Source organism: Nipponia nippon, unplaced genomic scaffold, assembly GCF_047370975.1.
Source record: "Nipponia nippon isolate SJK-2023a ecotype South Korea unplaced genomic scaffold, ASM4737097v1 scaffold_1, whole genome shotgun sequence".
Taxonomy (NCBI): Eukaryota; Metazoa; Chordata; class Aves; order Pelecaniformes; family Threskiornithidae; genus Nipponia; species Nipponia nippon.
This window is the reverse complement of record NW_028262290.1, coordinates 167,865,670-167,884,374: the sequence shown is the minus strand read 5'-3', so window position 1 is coordinate 167,884,374 and position 18,705 is coordinate 167,865,670. Positions and strand designations below refer to the sequence as shown.

Here is an 18,705-nt window from a genome sequence, read left to right as displayed (position 1 = left end):
ACGAAAAGAAGATGGCTCCAGCAAGTTCTTATTCTAGTAAAGTTCTTAAGCTGAAAATCAAAATAAATACAAGTGAGAAGGCCCTCCCGCTTACCGTAAGGCATGAACTGCTGTACCAGATCAGACAGAGGATCTACTACACATCTACCACACTAACCTGCCCTTGATAGTGGCCAAAAGTGGATACTAAAGGAAAAAATATAAGAACAGGAGAAACATATTCTAGTCCTTCCCCAAAAAACCTCTCCCAGTCTCCACAGCTTTGCAATTACCTTGCATTTATAACAGCCCAAGATTTTTTCTTCCATTGATTTGTCACTTTTGGAACCTATATACACTTTCAGCATCTGTAATGTCCTATCGCAACGAGTTCCGAAGTTTAACTATGCTGAATTCCTTTTGTTTGTTTTTAATTTGCTACCTGCCAGTTTCAGTTGATGGCCTATAATTATTTACCAAAATAAACAACAATTACTCCTTGTTCACCTTTTCCATTCTGCTCATGATTTTTCAAATCTTTTTCACCTCCCCTTTTCCATTTCCTCTTCGGGCCGGCACATAGAATCATAGAACCGTTAAGGTTGGAAAGGACCTCTGAGATCGTCGAGGCCAACCTGTTAACCTAACTGCCTGGTCCACCTCTAAACCCTGTCCCTAAGCGCCATGTCCAGATGTTTTTCTGAAAACTCCCAGGGACTGTGACTGCACCCCTGCCCTGGGCAGCCTGGGCCAGGGCCTGACCGCCCTTTCGAGGAAGGGATTTTCCCTAACATCCAACCTAACCCTGCCCTGGCGCAGCTTGAGGCCGTTCCCTCTCGTCCCATCGCTTGTTCCTGGGGAGAAGAGACCGACCCCCCCGGCTCCAGCCTCCTTTCAGGCAGTTGCCGAGAGCGATGAGGGCTCCCCTCAGCCTCCTCTTCTCCAGGCTGAGCCCCCCCAGCTCCCCCAGCCGCTCCTCCCCAGCCTTGGGCTCCAGCCCCTGCCCCAGCCTCGCTGCCCTGCTCTGGCCACGCTCCAGCAGAAACAAACAAAACTGAGTCTAAAGTGGCTACAGATAAATAGAGAATGGAAATCAAATCATCTAAGCAACAGAGCGAACAGCTTTGTAATTTTGCCAAAAATTCTTATGTGGTTTTAAGATGGAATTTTCACTACATATGAAAGAGACTGCATGCTGTAATTCTCAAAAAAAAACCCAACCAAGAGAGTGACTATATAATCCAGATCATTTTGGTTCTATATTCCTAAAAATACCCATGAATTTCACAATGATTTTGTTGTATTTTGTATTTTCAAATGTGGAAAAACCCAGTGCTGCCTTTTTTTCAAGCACTGGCCACTTTGAACAGTTGTAGGGCAAATTAATAACAGAAAATAAAACCTTAAAAAGAAAACTAGGACACAACTTTTGTTGCAACATTTACTTTCAATGCTCACTAAAACATTATTCATTTATTATAACTGCCAGTACTTTCCCTAAACAGGAGTATGTCACAAACCCTACCTTCAGGTACTTTCAAAATAAATTAGGTAAGCCTGAGCTACAGAAAAACAAAGCCAATTAAGATAGTGATAGCTCAGATAACATTACCTGTACAAAATAACTATAATCATATTTACAGAAAAGGTGGAGATGCCTCTAAGTGGCCTTCTTGGTTAGTTCCAGAGATCATTGTGAAAGACAAAAAGTCTTAACGTGCTACTTTCAAAACATCATGCAGATCACTGAGGGTATTTTATAATCCGATGCAGACTTCGGAAAAAATAGCTTATCTAATTATATTTTCCATGTCTTCTGCCCTTCATAAACAGGGAAAGAGAAGGGAAGAAAACAGGTCTACATATGATTTGGCAATCAGAATCAGCAGGTTATTTCATGTTTCTTAGTAAAAAATGATACATTGGGGGGGAAAAACCCAGTAAATCAATACAGTGAAACAGTTAGCGAAAGTCCTCCTTCCTGGAAAGGCCACAACTTATGCAGGAGCGCTGAACCACCAGATATGGTTTTTTGACAACACTGGCAAATGGGGAGGGTGCTTATTGTATTAGTTGTAGTGACTGTTGAAAGCCATTCAGTACTGAAGATACTGCAAATTATTACGGGAAGATAACAATCAGTCATTTTCATCCATCCAAAATTTGCAGATGGATATTACAGTTAAGAGCTACTGTGTCCAAAAAGGAGTTACCTGCTGGAAGTACTTGTCGCAGTTAATGTATTCCTTATCATGGGAGTCTTGCAGCTTATTTGTTTTGATATACTGCCAGAGAGCCTGGATGATGGCTGATCGGGTCTGTGTGTGTATCCCCAGCAAACGGGCTAATCGTGGGTCCAGTTTAAACTGTGGAGGCTGTAACAGAAAGAGAAGGAGATGGAGATGGCAACAGAAAGAATAACAGATAGATACACAGGTATTAAGTTTCAGCTTTAATTCTCGAGGGACTCAGGAGAAGCACCCCATTCAGTGGCAGTGACTGCAAAAATACAAATTGCTCAGATGTGTACCACTGTCAGTGCTCTGGAAGAACTATGTCTAGGGTTTGAAAAGAAAGAGGGACGCTCTACGTGTATGCTGTGGTTTAACCCGGCAGGCAGCTAAACACCACACAGCCGTTCGCTCACTCCCCCCTGCCCCAGTGGGATGGGGGAGAGAATCGGGGAAAAAAAAGTAAAATTCGTGTGTTGAGATAACGATGGTTTAATAGGACAGAAAAGGAAGGGAAAATAACAACAACAACAACAACAACAACAACGACGATGATGATGATGATGATGATGATGATGATGATGATGATGATGATGATGATGATAAAAGAATATACAAAATAAGTGATGCCCAATGCAATTGCTCACCACCCGCCGACCAATGCCCAGCCAGTTCCCAAGCAGCAGTCCGCCCCCCAGCCAACTCCCCCAAGCTTATATACGGAGCATGACATCGTATGGTATGGAATATCCCTTTGGCCAGTTTGGGTCAGCTGTCCTGGCTGCGCTCCCTCCCAGCTTCTCGCTGGCAGTGCATGAGAAGCTGAAAAGTCCTTGACTAGTGTAAGCACTACTTAGCAACAACTAACATGTCAGTGTGTTTTCAACATTATTCTCATACTAATCCAAAACACAGCACTGTACCAGCTACTAGGAAAAAAAAATTAACTCTGTCCCAGCCGAAACCAGGACAATGTGCTATGCATACAGACTATCTGTATCACATGCGTTAGATAACAACAACTTGCATGCAGGCTCAGGAAAGAATTTTCCTTTTCAACACTGATGCATAATTTGACTTCAGGGAGTGGGAGAAGAAAAAGAATGGTCCTTCCTCTGAACTGCTGGAGGTTAACCACAGATAGAGAGAATGAAGTCAGAATGATGCTTCTATTGTTGCTAATAACTGCTCAGCTGCCTTCCATCAACAAAGTACCTTGGAACTCTGTTTTTCAGGCATGTTCCCACCATTTTGCTGCGTACCAGAAAATTCACCCAACCACAACCAGTCAATGGAATATATTTCTTCTCCTGACCTCTGTGATACAACTCTTCAACTACCCTGTTCTCCATCTCTACTAATATACGTTCCTTGGATACCTTGGAATTTGGTGCCGCTTCAAGTGTGTACCCATACTCAAGTTTAATATTTGCCACATTATTAGGCAAGAATTACTCTGCTGGGTGCTAGGTCACTCGAAGCTAGCTTTATAACAAATCAAAACTTAAAGGTAAAAGAACATCTATTTTAAAGCATAGATTTATAATGGTGAGCATAACAAACATCATTATATTGTCTTAACAATAAAGATTCTCACTGGCTATATCAGCATTTCAGTTAGCTCGTACGCTCCCTAAAATTAATACATTTTTCTCTCTGTTAACATAAAATGGAGTGTCTTTATCCTGGATAGATGCTATTTGCATGGAGGGGAAAGACAACAGCACAGAATGAGTTCTTAAAGTTATGCAATCAAAAGGTATCTGAGACTGAACTGCCATTGCAAAGGGAGATCCCACCTCCTCTCAGCAGGAGATTTCCATCAATTTCCTTAAGACAGCAACATTTCTTTCAGGGATGGTTTCAGTCAGATTAGTGAACTCCACAACTGCGAATCTCCACCGTTTGTGCCAAGAGAACAGAGACTGTGGCAGCGCGCACCCACAACTGAAATGAAGGTGGTTTTTTGGAGCAGCTTAGCTTTACAACAGCTTCAAACAGTTTGAAACTGTGCCCAGGAACCTCTTTTATATTCTGTCCCAATGCAGAATAACCTAATTTTGCTTATTGTTTTTTTTTGTTGTTGTTTCCTGTGACTGGGACCAGCTAACTGATTTGTTAGCTTTCAAATGGATCAGTGCCCTGACTTGATTGTGTTCAGCCCACAAATACTACTAGTACAACAGAACTAATACTGACAAAAAAGAGGAAGCAGGAATGCCTAACAAGGCCAAAGAGTAACGGCAAGTCTAACCCTTGCAGGGCAATGTTGTCTTATGCCAGATTAGGGTGACAATGTAACCAAAACTTAACACACCGGGAAAGCTGTGTAGTCTGCTCTCAAAAGAAGGCTGCCACAGCTACACAGCTAGTTAAGGTACCACTAGCAAAAGCCACTCCTTTGAATTTCTGTACCGGACCACACACGTAACTCATGTGCAACTTATCTGACTATTCTTTAAGAAGCCTGAGGTGGAAATGCATATTCTTTCTGCAGGTGGGCAATAAAAATACTAATTATCATAGTGCCAAGAACAATATTTTGCTAGACTGTAATAGAAACTTACTTGATGTGTCCTGTTTCCATTTTAAATAATTGGTCAGTTTGCTGTTATTCTAATCTCAATGAACTATGTGACATTCTGAGTCCAAGTATATTGGGTTTTGATGTACGTGACAGGATGAATTTGCTCTGTTGCAGTATGTCCCAATGGCTGTATTTTCCATGCCAAAAGCAGCGCACTGACCTGGTAGTCCAACATGAGGAGCAACGTGCACCGCACGCTGACGTCACCAGGTCTTTTCACCTGGAAGCCATCCGTTTCCTGGGTTGTGGGAGTTCTGTGCCACTGCCAAAGGAAAAAACAAGTAAGACGGTCAGTCTTTTTTTCACCGATCCGTCGAAGCGCATCTTGCACAGTACACCATGCAAGAATAAGACAAGTGCAAGCCTTCTGAAGATCTTGCAATTTAAAAAAAAAACCACCACAACAAAACCCCCCAAATCATTTGCTCTGCCCTTACAATTCAGCTGTAGTGCACAATCTGTTCTGCTGTTAGCGTGCTTTACTTGCTGGGAAAAATGCGCACAATTTTTCCATCATTTCATACGTTCTGTTCTATGGTGTGCACCACATCACTACTACATCTATGGTTTCAGACGATATAGATTCTGTTAGCAAACATTCTTAAAAAGAATGAAATTTTGAAAACTTTGAAAATACCTTAAATGAGATAATGAATGCAAGGTAACTTAAACAAGGTAGACAACGGGCACATAGCTGTTTATCTGTGCTAGTATCGGGTTTGTATGCAAAGGGTGCACGACTTTCTTACCTCCACAAGATGGTTGTCAGGTCCATAAAGATCTTTGTCCAGTTCAATAACCAAACTCTTAAAAAAAGATGAAAACTTCCGTTTCTGTTTGCTGAGCTGTACAATCGGAAGAAACAGAAATGTTTAAGGCTGCGCATATTAGCTTGTGTTCTATGCTTCCTTCTCAGGCTTTCTCTTTCTCTTGAACATTAATTCCCATATAGACCACAAGTGCGATAAACCTAATTGAGTTTTCCCTCTGACAAATGCAGAGTAAGACGCAAAAATCTCAACAGTGGTGGAACAGTGAACACTTAAGGGAAGATTTCCCTGGCTCTCCTAATGTTACTGGAAAGGACTGGCTTGTAACGTGAACACGGCGCCTGCTGGAGCGGGGCCAGAGGAGACCACGAAAATGATCCGGGGGCTGGAACAGCTCTGCTGTGAGGACAGGCTGACAGCTGGGGGGATTCAGCCTGGAGAGGAGGAGGCTGTGGGGACACCTCACTGCGGCCTTGCCATGCTGAAAGGGGGCTTATAAGAAAGATGGGGACAGACTTTTTACCCAGGCCTGTAGTGATAGGTCAAGGGGCAAGGGTTTTAAACTGAGAGAGGGTAGGTTTAGACTGGACATAAGGAAGACGCTTTTTATGATGAGGGTGGTGAGACACTGGAACGGGTTGCCCAGAGAAGCTGTGGATGCCTCATCCCTGGAAGTGTTCAAGGTCAGGCTGGATGGGGCTGTGAGCAACCTGATCCAGTGAAAGATGTCCCTGCTCACAGCAGAGGGGGTTGACTAGATGGTCTTTGAAGGTCCCTTCCAACCCAAACCATTCTATGATTCTAAGGCCACTGTACCTTTCATTTTAACAGCTTGCGTTTTTTGATGAATGCTAATTTCTTGGTCTGATTTATCAGATGACAGTAAATTTTACAGATTAATTATACACTAAGTGAAAGTATTTCCTTTTACATTTTGCCTTTCCATTTAATTATCAGTATTTGCTGTTTACTACACAGCTCATACTGTCTAAATTAAAAACTGGGAGATCTATAATCACATAATCTGACTTTCCACAGAATACAGTCCACAGGATTTCAATGAATTTCTTCTTATTTAATGCAGAAAATCTTTTAGAAATACATCCTTCTTCATTTTAAAATTTGCCAGTAACTGAGAACGTACTTTGTTCCAATAAAGAATCTCTTTGTTAAAATATATGCTCTAATTTCTAAACTGAATTTGTCTAACTTCGATTTGCAGATGTTGCACTTTGTCGCCCCTTCATCCTCCAGCAAGATTATGATTCTGATTCATGTGCAGTTATCTCCAGACAGACAGACGTGCCTTGAAAGCCTTGCCCTCTCCATACATGCATGTTCTCCATCTGTTTATCCCACTAAATACTTTGCTTGTCAAGCATATTCAAACAGGTGACACCTTTATTAGGGAAGTCCATCCTTCCCCAGGGAAAGCTGAATCCGTCACTGAGGTTTCTGAGGACTTCAGAATGATAAATCTTTTCTTCCATCCTTGCTCTGACCATCCATACATCCTCTTGTCCTCCGTAGGAATATGAACTACCTACTTCTCCTTGTTATCCTGCTCTTTGCAAGATGCAATGCCTGCTGTAGGCCTGACTTATCACACCTCTCATGACCTGAACCCTGCTGTATCTTTTAAGGGAATCACCTCAGCCCTGTTCTCTCGACCTCCTCCTACCTGTCCTGTCCTTAAGTCTGCTCCATCTCCTGCTGCCCTCCCCACCCCTCCCCAACATTCCCATTATGACCTTATCCCTCACTCCGGCTGGACACGGCGCCTTCCCAGCAGCAACAAGCCAATGCTGCCATTCAGAGATGTCTTGTCTGAGTTGATGTCCCCAGTAAAGTCCACCACCCCACAGACAATCTCTAGATCCTTGCCAGCCCCAGTGAAGCACAGGTAAGTCATACGTCATCCAGGAGCTTCCCCTCCACTCGCAGCTCCCATGAAGCAATGCTGCCATCAGAGTCATCAGCGTCAGATTTTGCAGGATTAAACGTGTTGGAGATGTAAAGTCTCAGCTTCCGCTTTTGCTGTTATACAAATAGAGAAAAGAAAAGTACACATCCAGTTTAAGTCCAAGACCCAAGGAAGCCACAGGGAAGGTGATAGTTACGTATTTAGTAGAGAATATGCATGTTTAGTACAGTTGCACCAGGTTATACTAGAATTTAAGATTTGGTTATGTATAAGAAACGCACTGAAGTGCTGAATCTGAAACTTCCTTTCAAAAAATACTGACTATACAAACATGCTAAGACCCACTGTAAATGGAGCAAGACAGGAGGCTGCAGGGCCAAGCCCATGAGGCTATACATCCTGTACTTCTGGACTGGATATTTGGGAAATCATTGTAAGAAAAGCACGATATGATGCCCTTCCTGTCTAGACCCTAGCTAGATCGCTAAGACTCAGCTGCAAACCTTTTGCTGCATGAATGTCTTTCATAGCTGCATCAGTTCAGATTTGGAAATGGCAGTCACAAATACAGCTAGTGCTGCAAATTACATGCTGGGCACATCTCTGCCCATCTTCATTCTACCATCATGCAGAGCCTGGTAATAGTCTTCCTACAGACACACACCCACCTACACACACCCCTGCTACCTAACCTTCCTCTTTAACTGCCTTGCACTCTAATCGAACATGCTGCACCTCCAACTTGCTGTGAGACCTGAGTGGAGGAAGGCACTGTGCTCATCCCTAACCCAGGTGCTCAAGTCTGTGAAAGGTACAATCATGTCTACCTGTTGTCATTTTTACAGGCTATCTAAGGTTTCCCAGTCACTGTACTGGCTTATGGCTATGTTATTTCTCAGTGCCCTTCTCTCCCGTGCACCGTGTGGAAAACCTGGCCATTAACTCTGATGCATGGATTCCAGAAAAAATATTGCCAAAAATGTCTTTGTGGCTCTAATCTCAAATATCTGTTTATAATATAATGACAAAAAGGCTACAGTCGTCAAGTTAATGTGGTCAAAACAACCTTCATACAACATAAAAAAGGAGTAGTCTTGTAAAGCTCTCATACACAAACACATAGGAGAGAAGGAACTTATACACACCAGGTCAGCAAACTGAAAAATCTAATATGGCACAGAAGAATGTGGGAGGCAGAGATGTATGGCTGAAGAGGAAGAAGAAAATGACTACATTTTGCCAAATCTAGAGAAGACACTGGCAGAAAGGTTTGATGGAAATGGAGTGTCAAGAGTACGCACTGAGAGGGAACAGGATTTTCAACAGTGCCAAGAGTCCAGAGAATGACAGGTTGACACAGATAGGAACAGGCAGATAGGTAGAAAAATATTCCTGGAAATCTATATTTTTTTTTCCACCCTTTCCTACAGGATTTCTGTTGCTAAAATGATCTTTCATTATATAAAATGGTTTTTTTTTTGAATGCTCCAGAATCTTTATTTGGTGTGGAGGACTTGTGAAGGACTTCACATTTCTAAATTCACAACTCTTCAAATTAACTTGCACATTTTATGCACTGTTCCTAAATTTTATCCCCACCTGGATTATTTGCAAAACTGTATCTATATACATAAGCAGCTTTTTTCTTAGTAGTTCCTCCTGGATACTCTACTGCTATTTCAGATTTATATCACTGGTTCCATTTCCTCTTCTTTTGATTTCCAAAGACATTATCTCCCTTCTCCCCTTTACCCTGCAAACTCCTTCTCTCCTCATATCTCCCCATATCCAGATAGGAACTGGGTCTGTTTCCTCCGAAGTCTGGCATTTCATCACCAAGATCATCCTCTGCAATAACACCTGTATTCAAATATTTTACATGTCCTCCTTTCTCCTAGCTTTCAGGCTCTAGCTTCCTTGTACAGTCCACCTAAAACCAAGTTAGTAACAACGTCTAACTCCACTGTGAAATACAAAATACCTCTCCTTGATACTTTCCACCGTTTCCCTTTGCTAACCCCTTATCATTTTTCTTTCAAGTCATGCACAATCCAGATGCAGCTTACATTGCAGAACTGGTCTCCTGCTGGGTTCCCTACACTTTCCCTGCTCTGCCCCAGCCAGAGTCTGCATATCATTTGTTTGTTTCTCCCACATCTCTCTCTTCAATTTACACTGCTTTCTTCTACACAATGAATTCTCTTTCTCAAATTTAATCCTTTCCTCACTGTAACCCCTATAAATCAGCCCACTTCTTCCACATCGTCATCAGAAAGGAACTTAGAATAATTATGAATAGAACTCCTAAGTAATGGCTATCTCCAAAGTTATCTTTTGTCCTACTTTCTACGTATCTTGATTTTAGATTGAAAACCATTTAGCCTTTGACTCCAACATGTTACAGACACTACTGACAACCTGTAAGTACTGTGGAATGCTGAGCCTTTAGTCTCTGCTAAGCAAAGACACTCTATCCCACAAGGCAAATGTGTAACCTGCACTCTGGGGGTGTCTCAGATTTTGGCCCGAAAGGTACCGCAAATTTGCAACACTATTAAGGCAGTGATTATCTCCGATATGCAACCACAGAAAGATCCTTGCTTCTGACTCATAACAAATATCCAGGAAATCAGTCAAACAGGGCAACTGCAGAGCTGTAAGAGGACCCCAACACCAAATGGGCTTTAAACATAATAAAAATCTTTATTAGAACACAAAGCAGAATAAGGGAGCGTAAAGAAGGAAAACTCGCATTTGCTGGATAAAATGGAATAAATAAATTAAAAAAAAGGTTTTGCAAACCAAATTTTCTCCGTTGACATGTCCTTGAAAATGTTTCATTTCTTCAGGCTTGCTCTTATTCCAGCAACTCAGGTTGCAGCAAACCCTGTAGGGTCATTTCTAGGGAGACACAGAGAATCCTCTCTTTTTATTCCTGAAGATCCAGCTGTGTTTGTGCTACTGCCTTCTCTCAGGAGACTCCAAATTTCTGCTTTTTCTTCCGGCTTCTTACTCAACGAGGCAGTCCCTCATCCTTTTTGCCTCGCCGACTGCCCTACCCTGCACTCCAGCTGGCACAGTCTCCCCCTCCCTCCGAGGGCTCTACCAGGCCAAGCGCACCTTAGGACACGACAAACACTAGCCTTCCTTTCTACAGCTGAGCTACCACCCTTTAAAAGGAACCTACGTAGCCAACTGCAAACAAGTGTCAGCCATCACAATTGTCATAACCGCTAACTCTAGACCTGACCTGCAGAGTGCAGTCAGATCTGCCAAAGACGTTCTGGTAAGCAGTCCAAAAAAAATGTGAAAAAGTCATCTGGCCATGAACGCTGCCTGAACAGCCAAACATGTCCTCCTCTGTACAGCACTGTACCGACCCAGAAACATTCAAGCCTCCACAGCTACCTTTCTGAAGCTACTGCCAACATGTCCACCTCCTGTTTGTTCCCTTATGAGTTTCTGCTCCGTTTTTTCCTTCTTTCTGCCCTTCCCAGAATTCCCACTACCACCTCTTCCTTACACGTCTAGTGTTGCCAGCACCACTGGCTCCTCATAAAAGCTACCTGGGAACAGCTCTGCTCAAGACATTCTGGGGGGCTGACTATCTTATTTTCCAGTTCCAGGACTAGAGAATGGCACTTGAACTTGCCCTACATACACTTATCACCAACAGTGGTAATACACACTTTGAGCACTGGCATTTAAAGAAAATACATTTAGAATTCTCTAGCAAAACATCAGGACCATAGCTCTACAAATGAACATTTTCTTTGGACCAGCAGGCTCCTTCTCCTCTACCATGACTTTTCTCCTGTCAGCTGTGAGACACTACTATCCCACCCGATGAAGCAAGATCCTGGCAGAGATCCAAGAGTATAGTCTGAATACCTCCTGAAGGGATCTACCCAACGAGTAACAACTTCAGCACTCACAGCTATACTGCTATCATAAGGATGTCCAGTCCTGCAAGATGTTAGCTCAGAGAAGATATACGTAGTCAAAACTGAGCTCAAGGAAGAACAGCAAAAGGGCGCTGGCTGGGGTTTTATAGCCACTATATAGACCATAAATTCTCCTTGGCTGAAGACAGACACGCAAAATCACTGCGCTCAGTTCACTTATCAGTACTCCTGGGTTCCACAATAATGCCAAGTTTATATCCAGAAGGCTCTGAGAGTCTTCCATCTCCAGTTGAGCAACTCCATCTCATCCAGGCAGGAAACGATACAACATCAGTTATGTGCACCATGGTTACTTTGCAGCTTAAATACCGCAGTGCAATGTACTTGGGCAAGAAGCCATCGCCCTTCAACAAATTCTGCAAATTTCTTAGCAATGCACATTATAGCACAGATCTAAAGTCTATTCTCCTCTCTTGTATGGTGGCTTCTCAGAGAACAGAAAAGCAACGAACCAAAACCTGTGGCCTTGTTTTTTACTGGTAGGATTCTCAGTAGCTTGGAGCAAAAACTAAAGAGAAAACTTACAGCTCTAGGGCAAGAAGAAAGCATTGCATTTCAACTCTTCAGACACCCTGAAACTTTACCACCCACAAAGACAAAGCTCAACGGGGGGAACTTCATGGAGACTTGATCAATGTTGTGAATCAAATAACCTCTTGCCCAAAAATCAAATGCTTAATCTGCTTATTCTCCAAGTGTAAGATACACATCTTTAACATGTATCTTTGACTTTTCTTCAGCAAAATGAACTTGAAATAGCAGTCATATTAAAAAGAAAAGCCTTCCCCAAAAAGCACTGTATTTCACTTACAATTTCTCCTTGAGAAAAGGAAAAAAAAGAAGCATATGCGAAAGAAGAGTGGTCGTGTCAGTGATGAACTACTGCAAAGGTCTCAGCTACGACAGCAGCACAAACGTCGGGAGAGCTCATGTGGAATGAAACAGATCTAAACAGTAGGCTGATGGGAATGCTGGAGCAGCAGAACTACAGCTTTTTCTCTCTATAAGTTCTTCAATGTCATCTTCACACAAATCAATACAGCTTTAAGTTGAAGTAAATGGCGTGAAATGCCGGAAATCCATCAAATCCTTCAGAAAACTACCTCTGGTTTATAGTGCCACATTTTTTTCACTTTCCATCAGCATTAAATCCCTAAAAAGTAAAATCAGAAACTAAGCGTCTGAAGATACCACGATCCATGTACTATCCCCAAGACAAACCTCCATCGACTGCTGAAGTTTAAGTTTCCTTCAGTGAACTCTCAGGCAGGACACAATACCTCCAGGACACTTCCAGGGAAGTTGTGCTTGGGATTTCAAACAAATTAACTAAGTTATCAGCAGATCGTCCACTGCTGACAGAATCAAGGAAATCTGGCTGCCAGTCCTATGAATAGTACTGTGTTAAGAGCTCTCATTGCACACCTTACGGATGGATTTCTATGTACCTCAACATAGCATAAAAACCTCATGCATAAAGCAGAGGAAAGATTAAAATCTGTGTTTCTGTGTTTGCATATAGAGTAACTGTTTTGTGGTCTCACAAAAACTTTTTAGGAAGCAAAAAACCAGTGGAAGATAAAGTAGCATGGAGACTAGAAATCAGGAGACAAAAAGAACAATGAGCACTAATAACAAGTGTTCAAGTCTGACCATTATAAAAGAATCAGATGAAACAGAGAGTGTCCATATCAGAACTGGAATATACTGGTATCGCTCATCCACAGTAGCAGCAAACAGATACGTGAAAATTTGTAGAAGAAACAAAATTAGTTAGGTAACTCATGACAACAAAAGATGGATAAGAACTTAAAAATGCTCAACCCGAAGCAGGAAAATCAGTGACTTGGTAGAATATGCAAGTAGCGTGAATACTGAAAGGAACTGCCCAATATTTACTGAGTTCAAACTTGCACCAACACATGAAAAACAACTGTAGACAGTTCTGTAAAAACTTCAACAAAAAAAACACCTCCAAAAAAGTCAAACAAATGTTATCGAGGAATAAAATGGAGAATAGTATGCAAAATAGTCTATAAAATCAGTTATAGCAGCTTATTTGGTAGTTGTATACTATACTCTCTCAGGAAGAGAATCGGGAGGTGTATACTGACGGGTGATAAGGATAGCTAGGGGCACTGAAAAATCCTTTCTCTCCAGCGATTGGGAGGACTGAATTTGTTACCTAAGAAAAGAGAACATTAAAGAACCTGAAAGACATATTTAAAATACGGGCTGATCTAAAGAAGGAGATTAGGTGTTTGCATTTTCCTTTTCTCACGATGCAAAAAGCAGAACACGTAAAATTATGCCACAAGACCATAAGTTCAAACCCGACCAATGGAAGTACGTTATGTACGCTATATGAAGCATAATGAACCATAGTTAACCCACAGAACTCATTGTCACAGAACACAGATTTAAAACTTGCAGGTTTTTAAGCCAGAAGAGACTTTATCGTCCAGTTCAATTTCCTGTGCAACACAGGCTCTACTCATTCATCAAACAGGGCAGCTCTTTTTAAAGGATATCCAGTGTTTAAAGACTTGACATAATGAAAAATCTATTACATCTCTGATATCTTGCTCTAGTGGTCATAAATATGCACATCGATCAGTCTCAATTGGTCTATTGTTGAACTACTAGCTGTTGGACCAAAGCCAAAAGCTCTTTAAAAACAAACAAACAAACAAAACAAAAAACAGGGAAGGGGCTGGAGTAGCTATATTATGTACAGATTCCAGGAATACCCAGTCATCTCAACATGTGAGAATTTTAAAAGATGTCAGACCTTTCTGTGTCTTAACAAAAACTGATCTCTGATTACTGGAATTTAGGTGCAACTGTTACCTACAGTTGGAAGGTTTCTGGCACCTTCCTATGAAGTATTTAGCACTGGAACACATTACCCAGGGAGGTTGTGGAGTCTCCTACCTTGGCAATGTTCAAAAGCCGTCTGGACATGGCCCTGCTTGAGCAGTGGGGTTGGACAAGATGACCTCCAGAGGTCCCTTCCAACCTCAACCAATCTGTGATCCTGTTACTGGTCACCATAAGTAAGGACCCTGATCCACACCAGCCTCGTAATTCCTGTTGCCACTGCATGCGGGAGAGGGAGGGTGATTATGCAAGATTTAACCACATCCTCATCAAACACTTAAGCTAGTTTGCGATGGGTTAAGAATGCACACGTACTTTGCCTGTTTCTGTCGAGGCTGAGGAACTTTTTGCTTAGTGGCTTGATTCAGTCCTAACCAGTTAAAAGCAGCATAGTACGGTAAGGCTGCGGGCACAGTTTCTGACGGTGAGTAACTATCCAGGCAACAAGCCAACCAGTAATGCAGTAACACATGTTGGTGTGGTCCCAGTCGCAACTCAGTCCTCTCAATAATAACGTGTGTAAGAACCCGCAGATCAGCCTGGAGAGGACACCCTGGGAACTCCTAGGGCCAAGCTCAGGGGGTGCCCAACAGGAGGCGGACTCCCCTAAAACCCACTGACTCTGAGGTGACCCTAAGGATTGGGTGACTGCAGATCAATATTCATGTTAAGGCTAACGACAATAAGACAAGCACAAGCCATGACCCAACTCTCCCAATGTATTACCGACACTGATCGGAGGATATATCTGTTGTCAGGGTGATCTCCTCACACTAGGGAAACTGTAAGCTATTTGGCTTTTTTTTATTTTGTAAATTTTATGGTTGATGATTAAAAATGAGAAAATTCCTAATAAAACTCCCTCAATAAATTGTTTTGTTTAAATTGAAATTGCCATAAATTCTGTTTTGCCTTCAACGTGTTTCTACTTTAAATGGCTTGTGCAGACATTTCCCCTGAAGAGCTTTAAAATATCTTATCAAAACCACTGTAGTGCTTGATGGAGTTCACCAGTGGGCCCTGGGGTCACTGAGCTGGCAGCAACAGTAAGTCCAGGTCACAGGTCTGTGTCATGTAATGCTTTTCAGAACCTATGAAGGTACAATTTCAAAAATGAAATCTTTGTTTCCCCTCCTTGATGTGGAGAAATTTTGCTTCTCTGACAATTACAACCTCTTTCTAATTTCAAGCCTAACATTTATTCAGTCACCTTTTCCCCATTTGTTCTTGTACCAGCATTGTCCGTCAGCCTAAACGTCAATACTTTTCCTCCCTCTCTGCCAAAAAGGCACCCACTCCCCGTCCCTCCCAATTTTTTTTTGTGTTTGCATATAAAAACTGAGTGACATTCACAAGGTGAATCCTCCTTTCCCCAGGTTGTTCCAGAAGCTCTTTTTTCACATGATCACTCTAGTTTGAACTGTTCATTTCGAGCATCGATGACACTGTATTCCAGCTTTAACAATCGGATCACATGTCACTAGGGTCTTCTGCAGCAACGCTAGAACTTTTCTGTTGCTACAGGCAATTCTAGTTACTGACCTATCCTAAGATTCTTTTTCTCTCAGTTGCATCACATTAAGTATAAGATTGTTATTATCAAAATAATAAACCTTACCTTTAATGATGTTTCAAATCAATTGGCAACTATTTTATAGCAGAAATTCCTCCGATTAATCAAGATCAGCATGACCATCACAGAAAAGAAGTACACTGTCCATGTGCCACAGACCTCAGTGCAGAGGGGAATCTACAACAGCTAAAAAGTGATAGAGCTGCCACTGCTCTGAGTTACCTTGAATTTTCTTTAGTAATCCCCACCTCTTTCTCCATAACGTCCCATGAAGACCGAATAAAATGCTTTGCTCAAGTTGGGGTAAATGATACCTACTGCTTTTGTTGATTGAAGTGAGTGCAGGTTTGATTCCAGGAGCTCAATGACAGTAGGGTTCAGAGTATGACACAAAAATCTCCACAAATTATTTGTTCTTCTGCCCCTAAGAATATCCCTTGGATGCTCGAGGTTTAGAACTCAGTTCATGGAAAAGATGAGAGTCTCTTAGAACAAAAGAGCTGCAGAGCTCAGGTATGAGGTGCTGCGCACGCAAGGCATACTGAGCAAAAAAAACCCAGTCTTGCCTGAGAGGGCAGAGGACCAGGCAGAAACCTTAGTGTTTCAGAAAAAATGCAAATTCCCTTCTGCCAACAATCCAATACCAATTCCTCAGTCATCTCAAAACCTGGAAGCTGGTGTGCTGCTTTTGGCTGGGACAGAGTTAATTTTTGCCGTAGTAGCTACTATGGGGTTATGCATTGGATTTGTGCTGGGAACAGTGTTGGTAACACAGGGATGTTTTTGTTAGTGCTGAGCAGTGCTTACACAGAGTCAAGGCCTCTTCTGCTCCTCACCCACCCCACCAGCGAGCAGGATGGGGGTACACAAGAAGTAGGGAGGGGACACACAGCCATGACAGCTGACCCCAGCTGACCAAAGGGGTACTCCATACCATATGACGTATGGTTGGTGTGTGGTGCTTAGTTGCCAGCTAGGGTTAAACCACAGGAGCGGGGAAAGAATCTCAATTTACAAAACCAGGGAGAGAGATATTGTGACTGTATTCAGATGCTACTACTTTTTTTTTAACCTAAAAATGGAGAATCTGGGAGGAGATCATTTAGTTTGAGGAACTGCAACTACATGCAGGTCTGGTAAACTCAATGTCCCACGCCAGTTCACTAAGAAAGAGTGACAGTCCCTGGATAACAGGGTGAGAGCAAACTATTGTCTGTGGTGCCAGGGCTTGGAGCAGGAGCCTTGCTGGTGGGATGGGTCACTAGATGCCCTTCTTTCAGCCAGGTGACCCCTGATTCAGGCCTTGGGATGAAAATCATCTCAGTCTTAAAATCATGTTTACATCCACAACTGACTAGTTATCTCAGGCTTAGACAATGGAAAGAAATAAGCACTTTTTAGGGCATGATTTATCTATATTCTTTTAAATATCTACTTCTGTATGAGAAGAACTGTGCCCTGAACTCCATTGCCTACAGTGACTCTCTCGACGATAAAGGGAGCCCAGAGTGACTAGTTTACATATAAATAAATACAATGTGGATGTCTATACTTAGCCAAATAAATCCCACTCCCGAAGTCCACCATGGTCCTAGCTGTCCAGATTTTCAGTAATGCATTCTTCTTTAATGACATCTACTCGTCTGGAGTTGAGCCATATGGTTTCTGTTTCCTTCAGGCCATGGCGCTTGCTATATCTGTACCTCTAGCCACACTGCAGTCAAACAGCCCTGCCTGTCTGATTCCCTCCTAAAAAGTCCTTTCTGGAATTCTGAGTGCGTGACTGGGTCTTCCATAAAGTCAGTGCAAGGACTCGCAACAAGTGGCATGCAGCAAATCCTGCTCTGCGGACGAGGAATTCTGAGACTCTCGTGATAAATGTAGTCCAGGAACGTAGGACTGACAGAAGAAGAGGAGAGAACACGCTAGTACCCAACAGGAAGAAAAAAGACAAGGCAGGATCTAGACTGGGAAAGCTGGCAGCTGAGAGGGATTGCTGACAGTGGCAAAGTGAGCTGGCAGGTGGTGAAGGCCGTTTCCCTCGCTTCATCCAGCCTCACAACCCAAGGCTTCCCTGCTGTCTGAGCAGTCCCGCAGCTGTCAGCTGTTTCAACAGTGCAGCTGCTCACAGAAGATCCAAGTAGGATCAACAGGCCCAGCATATTTTATGCACTGTCCTCAATCAAAAGTGTTTGAAACATTTCCCCCTAAAATTTCTCCAGAATAATTAGTCTTCAGACAGAAAAAAACATCCTGAGCAACACTAGACCATAAACCTGTGGCTCCCAAAGACGGTTTCTAGCTACAACTCAGTCACTGTGACCAATGATAACTGCCATTACAACTGATAACTCTGAGCAGTCCTGGATATTCCCTACATATTATCACATACCTCAGACAAATTTAAATGTTTTCCAGGATTACAATCCCAGTTTGGGAACCACTGTTTTAAGGCAAATATTTCAAAATTACGAGAGCTTTGATAAGAGATGGAAATGCTTTTATTGCTGTTACCAATGCTCCAACTATAATAAAATGAAAATACTTAACATCAGAACAACCCAAACTTATCTAGGCTTAGCTCTATTTTGACAGGTCTTGAATTTCACAGCTGCTACATGCTAAGTCTAGGCATGAATTTGAAAAACATCTGTTTGATCATTCTTTAGATGTTAACTAGCTGAGTAACTGATATTTAAAATGTGTTTGCTGAGGCCTAGACGGAAACAGAATTTTCTGTCTACAGTTTCTGTAGAGTGTTGTGCCTCCTATACTCTTCCCCATTACAGGCCCTGA

The 18,705-nt window shown here is 42.3% G+C and overlaps 1 protein-coding gene across 10 annotated transcripts in view; it reads right to left on the bottom strand.

Moving 5' to 3' along the window:
* SMARCD3 (SWI/SNF related BAF chromatin remodeling complex subunit D3) overlaps positions 1-18,705 on the bottom strand; it is a 110,285-nt gene that overhangs the window by 18,983 nt on the left and 72,597 nt on the right. For all 10 annotated transcript variants that reach the window (XM_087733594.1, XM_087733583.1, XM_087733547.1 and 7 more), the window contains 4 exons: positions 7,482-7,604; positions 5,547-5,642; positions 4,958-5,059; positions 2,193-2,354 (listed from right to left, as the gene is read on the bottom strand). In XM_087733594.1, the coding sequence (XP_087589720.1) occupies positions 2,193-2,354; positions 4,958-5,059; positions 5,547-5,642; positions 7,482-7,604 (483 nt within the window). The remainder of the gene's footprint in view (positions 1-2,192; positions 2,355-4,957; positions 5,060-5,546; positions 5,643-7,481; positions 7,605-18,705) is intronic.